General features: G+C 53.2%; 1 protein-coding gene across 1 annotated transcript; it reads right to left on the bottom strand.

Annotated features, from left to right (window-relative positions):
- Nucleotides 1-3,947: 3,947 nt before the first annotated feature.
- Nucleotides 3,948-11,078, bottom strand: EIF2B5 (eukaryotic translation initiation factor 2B subunit epsilon; the record flags this gene model as incomplete). Its single annotated transcript, XM_004713476.2, has 16 exons — nt 3,948-4,353; nt 4,491-4,601; nt 4,894-5,019; nt 5,759-5,882; nt 6,142-6,232; nt 6,392-6,499; nt 6,629-6,730; nt 6,826-6,967; nt 7,141-7,286; nt 8,064-8,376; nt 8,604-8,681; nt 8,893-8,973; nt 9,063-9,240; nt 9,325-9,510; nt 10,352-10,476; nt 11,043-11,078. Coding segments are annotated over 16 exons (2,007 nt in total), but the record flags the coding sequence as incomplete, so codon positions are not given.

An 11,078-nucleotide genomic window follows, 5' to 3' on the forward strand; every position in this document is an offset into this window, starting at 1 on the left:
TTTCATCCACTTCCTCAATGTATTGCCATATAAATATATGTACCTATATATTATACCTCTTTTATGAATTAATATATATTTATATAAGTGCACACCTATGGAAAACATTTTTAAAATAAGGCAAAACCAAAATAAAGTACAACTTTTTGTAATTAAAAAAAAGTTCTCACCTTTTTGCAACATTACTTCACCTATTATATGTATATGTTAGATAGTCATAGCTTTCACAATTCAAGAGGTACACAAGGATGGTTGTATCATGAAACATCTCCCAGCTATATGGTTCTCTAGTCCTATAGTTCTCAATGGAAGGAAATATTTCATTTATAAGCCTTTCCTAAAAACTTGCATTTCAATTCTTCCTCATACAACACATTTTTCACATGCACAATGTCTCCACTTCCCACCTTTTGAGAATTCTAACAGTAGTCTCCCCTGGATTCTAAGATTCCCTGTTTTGTTAATTTCCAAGGTCTTATTTTTGTCTGCTCTCGTCTTTTTTGTTGGAAAGGGCATGTGTGTCTACTCACATATAAGACAACCCTGAAGAGGTACGATCTCAGAAACTCAGGGGCAGCTCTACCTTGCCCGTGACAGGATCACTGAGTTGGCGTAGACTGGATGGCAGTGAGTTTGGTTTTGGTTGGAGGCACAGTGGGTCCTGTTGGATTACTAAAGGAAAGACTGGTGGTTCAAATCCACCAGTCAGTCCTGGGGAGAGGGGAGGAAGTTTGCTTCTGTCAATGGACAACATCAGAAACCCTCTGGCACAGTTCTGCTCTGTCCTATGGGGTCACCATCAGTCAGAATCTATGAAGGCACGAGTCTTGAAGAACAGCAGATTAGAAGCTTTATCCATGTACAATTCATATTAATTTAGGGTGGTCAAAAGCTTAGTTTTGTTGAGGAAACTGAAAATGTATTGAAGGCCTTTTTCCGCAACTGTTTTAGTTTTATTACTTATCTTTTCACTTAAACCCTTTTTCAATCTCACCCCAACACCTCCTGCTCCTGGCCCCACCCCTCATCCCCACCCCCTGTACCTGCTGCCTTGCCCAGAGGTCTCGAAATCCCAGAGGGATTTTCATTTACTATGCAGGTATGCATTGGCTTTCCAACCTACACATTCACTGTCTTTGGGATTAAGGGAAGCTTGTGTGAGCATTTCTCTGATAAATTCCTCCCCTGGGACTCCTTTTTCCTGTTGGGACAATCTCCCAGGCCGACTGGATGAGGCCAGGTCCTAGGAGTTAACGCTCTCCTAAGCTGACCTTCATGGTCTCTCCAGCTCAGCCCACTGCTTGTCCCCTTGAGGTGCTGACCCTCTTCTGGGCTCAGAGGGCACATTGACTTGCTTCATGTTACTCATCACTTCTGCAGGTAGACCCCAATTGAGGCAGCCAACACTGGTATCTCATTGTTGTGACCTCATCACACACCTTTTAGAAAGCCCCTGACATCCTAATGGACCTTCAGGAGTAAATCAATCCATGTGCATAATTCCATGTTAGAAACCCTGTGCTTTACCCACTTCTCTCATTTTCCATATTTCTGGCCACTCAAAAGCACCCCCGTCCCATAAAACCTCCCCCAGCATCATGACTGGAAGGACGCTCTCCCTGTAAAAAGTCCTGTGGGGCACTTCAGGTCTCTACCTGGGACATCACAGACTTCATGGCGATGGTATTTAAGTGCTCCTGGCAGGTGCAGAGACCTGCATGTTGGAACCACCAGCACTCTGCAGGAGAAAGATGGGGCTTTCTATGCCCATATAGTTAATCTTGGAAACCCATAGGGGTCTTCTACAGGGAAACCTGTCCTATAGGGTCACAAGGAGTTGGTAATGACATGGCGTTTTTTGTTTTTTCTTTTGAGTAGGTCTGGTGGCATAGTGGGTTGTGAATTGGGCTCTTAGCCATGAAGTCAGCAGTCCAAATCCCCCAATAGCTCCTTAAGAGAAAGATGAGGCTTTCTACTCCTGCTTTTACTACCCTATAGGGTCAGTGGAACTCTGAGGGCATAATGGCTACACTTGGGCTGCCATCTTCAAGGCCAGCAGTTCCAAACCACCAGACACTCCTGTGAAGAGTTCCAATCTCATAAACTCCCAGGGGGAGTCTACCCTGTTCTGTAGGGTCACTGAGTCAGAACTGACTTGATGGCAGTGTTTGTTTTTTTTTGGTATTGGGCCCATGAGAGCCCTAGCAATATAGTGCGTTAAGCACTGAGCAGCTAAGCACAGGTCAACGGTTCTAACCCACTAGCTGCTCTGCAGGAAAGGATGAAGCATTCTGCTTTCTTTAAACTTTAGTCTGTAACACCCGAAGTGCTTCTTCTCAGCCCTAAGGGCCACTAAATTGAAATCAACATGATGGCCATGGGATATTAGGCCTGTAAGAGGCCCTAGTAGTTCTGTGGGTTAGGCTAACCACAAAGTTGTCAGTTCAGATCTACCAGCTGCTCTTTGGAAGAAAGATGAGGCTGTCTGCGTTTACCTTGTCCTGTAAGGTCATCCTGAGCCGGAGTCGACTGAACAGAGTGGGTTGGGTTTGGGTTTATTAGGTCAATGGTGTAACATTCTTTACTGTTTTCTGGGAACTAGATTCTGTAGCAGACAAAGTAGAAATGAAAAGCAAAGTATCTCCCCGTATAGAAATAGCCCGTACATTTATACCTTAAGTGGAATTTGGTATTCTCTTCTCCAGCTTACTCTCTTCCACCCAACTAAAATGAAGGCAGCCATTTGTCTGTGCTGCTTGACCACCCACCTGACAGCCACCCCAGCTGCCGTCAACAGGCTCATCGAGGCAAGACAAGCTGCAGAAGGGCAGGTCTCACGGTCGACATTAAAGATGACACAGCGGAGGACAAGACTCCGGTTCTGGAGTCTGACAACAAATCCTGCCTCTGCACGGAAGGCCCTGAGATTAGTGACTTAACCTGAGTGTCAGGGTCCTCAGCCAACATGGAGATAAGACGCCCTTCACAGGTCCCATGTGAGGGCTAAAGAGATGAATGTGTGCAAACTTAGCAGTTTGTACCACACAGTCAACTAGGGGAAGCCACTCCACAGCCTTCCTGTATTCTCAGGCTAGCCACTGCTGGCTTGGGGTTAGAGTTCTCCTTCATGGGGGCAGAAAGAATTCTGGATTATAAAGCTCAAGTCAGCTTTACAACTCAAGAGAAAATCTCCGGCAGGCCGTGCCGTCCACTGGAGCAGGCAGAGGAGCAGGGCTGGCAAGCTGTAATGGGCTCCATGTGGGTTTGGCATCACGTGTCACTTAGTGCCACGGACTAAAGCTAGCGGAACATGGCTTCCTCTGGAAACAGGCTGTTTCTACTCCAGGACCACAAACGGGGCCACCAGATGCTGAAACCGAAACCCACTGCCATTGAGGTGATTCCGACTAGTCGTGCCACTATAGGGCGGACAGAACTGCCCTCTGGTTTCCCAAGTCTGGGACTCTTTACAGGCGCAGGCCTCCTTTCGCCTATGGAGCAGCTTGTCGGCTTTGAACCACTGACCTTGTGTTTAGCTGCTCAATGCAAAATCCACTATGCCACGAGGGCTCCTTCATTTGTCCACCAGCACACCAACCAAAAGTCTCAAACAAAACCAAACTCACTGCCAGTCAATTCTCACAGCGACAGGACAGGGCAGGGCAGAAAGGCCAGTTAATTTTCGAGACTGTTAACTATGGGAATAGAAAGCCTCATCTTTCTCCTAATTGGTCTACAAACACTGGAAAAGGATCAGAGTCCTCCAGTACCCTAACGTTGTTTGAATGGCCAATCCATGAGGCACCATTATATCTACTAGTGGCCAGAAACACCACCACCCCCATGTTCCCCGGCCAGGTGTTCGGCAAAGGCTGCTGTGTGCGTCAGGGATTCCAAAGTCCCAGGTTAAATCCTTCAATGGCTGATCAGTCAGAGACAGAAGAAAGCAAACACACCCCTCTCTCTCTTTTAATTACTAACCAGAACAAGCAGCAGAGGGGCCCAGCTGCTCCCTGCTGTGCCCCACGGGGGGGGGGGAGAACCAGAGCACAAGCTGTCCCTCTGGCCTGCCTCCGATGGCAGGGCTCGTTGGGCTCCGCCCTGGGCAGAGCTTTATTCCAGGGCAGCTTCCCTAATCCCAACTCCCCAGGCAGGCCTGGTTGCTGGCAGTGGGAAGAATACTGTAGTTCCAGTCTCTGATTCCTTAAGCCTCAGTTTGGCTCATAGTCTCTCGTCCTTCTGCAAGCAGCTCCACCTGGCCCTGACCCGGGAGCCAGGGGTAGCAGTGTGACTTCAGTCACCCTCGGATGACTCCTCTTCAGCCTCTTTTAGCCACTGGATGAAGCGCTGCAGCTGTAGGGAGAGAGACCCACAACCTCCTGTTCACTCAGTGGGAGAACAGCCCCAGGGCCAACCCCCCTGGAGTGCAGGGCGTCCAGGGTCCAGGGCGGGGATGCAGGAGGAGGAAGGAGGGGGGCAGCCCGGCTCACCTGCTGATTCTTGCGCAGTTGCTGGCCCTTATCCGTCGTGTCCCTCTGGTTGAACCAGCTCAGGATGGTTTCCTCAGCCAGGACCTCCAGCTGGTAGAATGCCATCAACACCTGCAGAGGGCCATCACAGGGGAGCTCGGGGGTTTTGGAAGAGAACATGGACACCAAAGGGAAGTGTGGGCTTCTCTCGGCCATGGGGGTGGGTCTACGCTCTGGACCTTGGCTGAGAATTGCCCTGTCCTCCCCAGCCCCAAGCCAGGCCTTCCACGGCTGCCTCACTAGCCTGGCTCCATGCTGCCATTTCCAACGACAATCTTTATGGTTGGGTGTTGGGTCTCCATGGGAAACACCAGGCCCTGCTGCAGGGCAAAAGCAGGGTTATGGAACCTGAGGTGGTCCTGACCTTGGCCATGCACGGACCAAGGACGTCATGCTCCAGGAAGAAGTCCTCAAGGGCTGCCAAGGCTTCCAAATGGTCGGCCGCACGCTTGATGTAGTTCCTGAAAACGGGGCTCCAGGCTTTGAGTAGCTATGAAGGAAGGAGGAAGACACGGCCATATAACCCTGAGCTGGCCCTGCGCACAGATAGCCGAGAGCAGCATCGGTGATGGAGGTGTCACACCCGTGGGGACGTAAGAGGGAGACAGGTGGTACGGCCCTGTGGAGTCACGTCAGAGGGGCTTGGGAGTTGCTGGCAGCCAGGGCTGGGAGAAAAAGGCTTCCTGTGGATAGGAAAGAGGGCTAGTTGCTACTTGCGGCCTCAAAATACCTATTCCCTGCCTAGAAGTCCGTCTCATTCTGGACCAAATTCTTTCCCATCAGAGATCTAACTACACCAGTCTGTTCTGGGTCTACTTTGCGGGCGGGGTGGGGTGGGCTGGGGTAGGGGGCAGCTGTCTAGTATGGTCACAGGAGCCTGGGGGTGGAGGAGATCACACAGTGGGCTGCTAACTACAAGGTCAGCAGTGTGAAACTATCGGCAGCTCCACGGGAGACAGATGAGGCTCTCGGAAAGGGACAGGGGCAGTTCTGCCTGGTCCCATGGGGGTCAGTCGGCTCAATGGCAATGAGTTTGAGTCTGGGGTCTCAGAGGCCCCCAGGTACTAAAGCCAACTTGACTCCTGCAGACCGCTCCAAGGAGAGAGCAACTACAAGTCACGTCTAAGCTCACAGCGTGCGACCTCCTCCTCCTGTCTTTCAAGTCGACTCAGGACGGATGTGGCTCTCTCCCGCTCCCACCCCTCGGGCCCAGCTCAGTCTGTGCTCACTGGAAGCAGCAGGGCACGGTAGCGGTTTGGGTCGAGCAGGGCGTCCATTTGCTGCAGGGGGAATTCCAGGACCACGTGGATCAGCACCTGCATCACCTCCTTCAGGCTTATGTTGTAGGCATACCTGTGGGGAGACGAGGCTGGCTTGAGTGGCCTCTTGGGCCCCTAGCATGCTACAGACAGGATGCTGACTCTGGCGTCAGATGGGACAAGGTGGTTCTAGATGGGGAGTCTACGCTAAGGCTAGAGCCTGCTAGCCTGCCTGCTCCAAGTGCTCCTGGTCCGGGAGAGGGAAGGAGTGGACTCCTACTTGGAAGCAGTGGCTGCGCCTGCCTCGGAAGGCCCTGTGGGGCTGGGAGGAGAACCGGACCTGCTGCGCTTACTTGAGAGAGTTGATCTCCAGGACGAGATTGTCACAGGAAATGTTCTCCTCTCTGCCCCGCTGGAGGGTTCCCAGCACCTCATTCTGGAACACTGGAACCAAAGCGAGAGTGAGTTCATGGGGCAGTGTCGCTCCTTACGTTCTCAACCACCGCGCCCTGCCTTCACACCAGCCTCCTTCCGAGGGGGAGCACAAGTCTTTGGCGGCAAAGAATGAACTGGAGGTTTTCCACTGCTCCCCTGGCCACTCACCCTTGACATCATCCAACTGTGGGGAGCCCGCCCGGCTGTCCGGCTCCTCAGAGCCCAGGCTGTGCTCGCTTTCACTCTCGCTCTCCTCATCCATGCTGAGCTGAAGTCCTGACACCCACCAAGGGTGAGGTGAGAAACAAGCCCCGTGAGCCAAAAGTCACGGACAGAAAAGGAACCTTGAACAAGGGACCCCTTCTCCTTCCAAACAGTCCCACACAGCTGGAGCGGATGGCTCACCCCACAGATTTTGCTGTGGCTCCTCCTCTTCCTCCAGGCTGGTGTCTGCCGCTTTCCAGAGGTAGCCCTGGCCGGCCACGCCCACCTCAGCTGGATTGTAACCTGGGACAGGCACTGACCTTTAGGGCAGGCCCAGCAGAAGCCGGGCCTCGCCAGGACACCCTGGCTTGCTGGGGGCCCACACCTGCTGAGCACACCTTTCAGCTTCATGTGCCCTTTTTCTTGGTCGGCCGCAGAATCGTCGCTGAACTGGCCGTCATCCTCATCCTCCTCTGCGTCCGGAGGGTGCAGGGAGATCACGGAACCCTCGGGCAACACGAGGTCTGGGCCCACCACCACCTAGAAGAAGGGGTGGGCGACAAGAGCCACTAGCTTTTTGGGGAGAAGGCAAATGCCACCACTGGATGTGGACACTGCTCAGGCTGGGCTAGGGTGGAGACAGGGCAGGCCCCGCTGGCTCAGCACAACCACCCCTGACCTTAGGGCCCGTGTGCAGGGCAGAGCAGGCTCACCTGGGAAGTGAGGACACAGTGCGGCTTCAGTGTGACCCGCTCCTTGACCTCCGCGTGGTCACAGAGCACAGACTGGTGGATCTGTGCTCCGGCCGCCACCTGGACGCCCCGCCACAGGTAGGCCTGGTCAAGCACCACGTTATCACCTGGCTCAGGATGGAAGGACCCCTGGTCACTCAGAACCCCAATGCCAGACACAGCTCTCGTGTAAAGTGGGCTGGACTGACACCAGTGCCCACCTAGCTCCAGTACCCCATCCCCGATGCACCCCAAATCCCTGCTCCCTCTCGAAGCCCAGGCCCGAGAATAGATCACTGGCTCAGCCTGACCATCCTCTACCAGGCTCCGAACAACCAAGAACCTGAGAACCTGTAGGACTGCTGGGCACCCCCTACACTTTAGAAGTGTACTCATGTCTACAAGTAGAATCAAATGATTTCGTTTTTGATACGTTTTAGAATCAGAGTCTTACAAATGTTTTAAAGGGACAGTGCCACCAGAGGTATCGTAATTCTATGTGAGTTACTATCCAGAATATTAAGGTAGAGAAGAAACTAGATTTACAATCAGAAGATTCCAATGAAAATCCCAGGACTGCCTCTTACTAGTGGTGACCTTAGGCAAGACAATCTATTGGAGTCTGTTTTCTTAGCTATAAATTGAAGACCCATAACAAACACCCACTTACAAAGTTTTGGTGAGGATTCAGTAAGATAATGTATGGAAAAGCCCTTTATAAACTATAACACGCTAAACACCTGTTATTGGCATGCTAACCATCTACCTGGTCCTGAGTGTGAATACAGGGTGCCCTGGAATGTGGGGAAGTCACCCACAGCAGGGTTCCAGGAGGCATGCCCTCCCACCCCCTTGTCCGCTCTTGCTCCTAGGCCCACCGGCTTGACTTCCCCACCTGCGCTCACCAATGTGGCAGCCAGGACCAAGGACGCTGTTGGTGATGGAACAATTGCTGCCAATGACCGTGCCTGAGCCCAAGAGCACGTTCTCCTCTAGGACGCTGCCGTGGCCCAGGCTGACTTCCGAGCCCCGGTAGATGTTGTGGCGGGAATGAGTGCAGCTCTGGGTGGGGCTGTCAGTGAAGTTCGCCTCTGGGGTGAGGGGGTAGACCCATCGGCGGATGACGTCGGCGCAGACGGCCGCATACATGTGGAGGTTGGAGACGCGGGCCCCATATTCCTTGGTTGCTATGTGCATGTGGATCTGGTTTCCTAGGACCTGGGCGAGGAGATGGAAAGGGAGGCTGCCCGAGCCACACGAGCAGACTGGACAAGCATCCCAGCACAACATCCTGAGATCCCACTGTCTCTACTTGGTACAGCCAAGTGGCCCAAGCTCTTCTGTGGGTACCGCTTCCCCTACCAGCTCGCTCCTCCCTCCGAAGGCTCCAGCTAACAACCGTGCTCCCAGCACGTGCAAGGGTGGCATTTGCAGCTGCTTCTTACCTCCTCATTCACCAACAGGCCTCGCACGAAGTCATCTCGAGTCTGGTAGTCAAAGTTGTCGGTAAAGAGCTGCGCCACCTGTGGGGGGAGGGCAGGGCTAACGCTACGTGTGTTCTCTGGCGGCAAAGAGAAGCCCCCAAAGACCTATCAGCCCCTCTAACAGTTGGACAGAATCCCAGGGCGATCCTGGAGGATAAGCTCACAACAGAGGATCTCAACAACAGAGGAGAAAGAGGAAGAGGGCAAGGACCCTGGCTTCTATGGGGCCCAGCACCCTCTCAGAGTTCACCTGAGGAGAGCAGATGCTGACGTGACAATCCAGCAAATCATAGCACACCTCCACGCCATCTCCACTGCCCTGGAACAGGCTCTGTGGGGAGCGGTGACATGGGCTTTAGCTGGTCTCACCTGCTGGCACCCGTCATCGTCCCACCCCATGACCCTCAGATGGGCACACACCAGGGGGAAAGAGAAACGCCGGTGGCCTTGGGTCTTCTGGAAATGGAGAACCCGGTTTGTGATGCTCTCCACAGCCACCACCACACTGTCCTCCTGGCAGCGAGTTGGGTGGCTGGGGGACGACTCTTTGAAGATCATGGTCATCACAGATACGTTTTTTTCTAGCTTCCGCCTCAACCTACAAAGGTCAGGAAGAAGGGAGTTACAAAACAACCCAATCCACCGGGCCCCAGCCGTGGCCCTACCCTTTCCCCACCCTGACCTGTGTTCCTCCAGAGCCCTGGTCACATTGATGTTGGAGATGACGTCCCCGTACACCAGCAGGAAGTCCGAGCGCACTAAGGCCTTGGCGTCAACATCCCGGAGAACGTCCCCCAGCGATCGGTACAGGTCTGACGTAATGATCCGGACCACATTGAGGGACGTGGGGCGGCACCACTTGGATTTCCTAAGGACGGGGGCAGCCCGGCATACAGGTCATGTGGGCCTTCTCTAGTCTTCCCCCATCCAGCATCCACATTCTGTCTCTGTGGCTTCCTTTGGGCTCCCGCCAGCGTCCTCAACTTCAAAGTCACTTATAAACTATAATGACTGCTTCCAGCTCTGTGTTTTATGGCCGAGAGAGAGACATGGCCATTTCCTCTCCATACTAGGATTCTTGCCCCTGACCATGGACTTGACCCCGAAGTCCTGCTGAGACCAGGGGCATACAAAACATCCTAGAAACACACTTTCCACGCCCTATTTGCCCTTCCAAAACCCATATCAAATTTCTGAACTGTCTGCCCGAGGCCGGAATACCCTGCCTTTATTTCCTGAGCTTCCATGACGCCTGAAATTCACTCTTTTTAAGGAAGATTTCCCCAAACATCTGCAAAGTGCTTGCTTTGTGCTTGGCACTAAGCGGAAGCAGAGCTCACTCTTGTCCCCACGGAGCGGAGCAGACAGTGTTTGGAAGCTCAGTGGAGAAACAGACGATGGTGTGCTTGGGACTTCCATACTGGAGCCATTAAATACAAATACAAAAAAACCCACAGGCCCAAACGTTTAAAGTAAAGAAAAAACCCAGATATCACTCTTGAGTATTCCTCACAAGAACCCCAAGATGTACTGAGGGCTTTATATGCTCAGCTCCCCCTAAGTGGAAGAAAAGAAGCTACTCCCGAGACCTTCCACTGGGATCCGAATAGACACTTGTCCTTGTACACTTCCCTGACCTCGCTACACGCACCCAGAGAAGAACTAGAGAAAGATGATGAAAGGAGGGAAGAAAAGTGACAAGGGCTTACAGCAAATGTTCCTTGATCTGAGACGCCTTCCAGCAGCAAAAGACAAAGGTTTCCTGGACCCCCGTGGCAGTCAGGAATTCCAGGGTGTAGTCAATTAGTGCCACATTGGCCAGGGGCAAGAGGGCCTGAAGGGTAGAAAAAGGGGGGTATTGAGGGGGCAAGGAGGATGTCCTGAACCTGTTAGGGCCCTTTCACTCCTCTATGAAGCATTTAATTTTGCTTTGTTTCTCCCACTCAAGGGTCACCAGGCACCTGAAGCTCACGGTGTGTTCTACGCAATAGTCTACGGCGGGCAGAGTGCGCACGGAACCTACTTGCTTAGCACTGGACACAGGCACGATCAAACTGTCCCCTACAAGCCAACCCTGTCTCCAGAAACATAAGCACCGCTAAGGCCTTCTTCGGCATCACCTTTCTTTCCTGGACCGCCCTTCAAAGGGAACGGCTCCGTGGGAAGGCCACGGTTCCCACAGCCTGCCCGCTTGAAGTCTTCCAAGCAAGCCGGAGGCGGAGCGCAGTGCCCAGAACTGCCCGCCACTCACTCGGTCGGGCAATCCCTCCGTCGTCCTCCTCGCCGGACACGGCGCAATGCGCGGGCAGAGGGTGGGCAGACGGGCCCTGCAGAGCGCACCTCGCAGGGGGCCGCGAGGATCACCTGCTCCCGCCCCGCCACCTGGGGGCCCGCGCTCACCCGAGGCTGGTCCTTGGAGATGGGGAAGAAGCGGCG

The sequence above is a fragment of the Echinops telfairi genome, unplaced genomic scaffold (genome assembly GCF_000313985.2).
Source record: "Echinops telfairi isolate 266 unplaced genomic scaffold, ASM31398v2 ScPeMD7_7407;HRSCAF=8445, whole genome shotgun sequence".
Classification (NCBI taxonomy): Eukaryota; Metazoa; Chordata; class Mammalia; order Afrosoricida; family Tenrecidae; genus Echinops; species Echinops telfairi.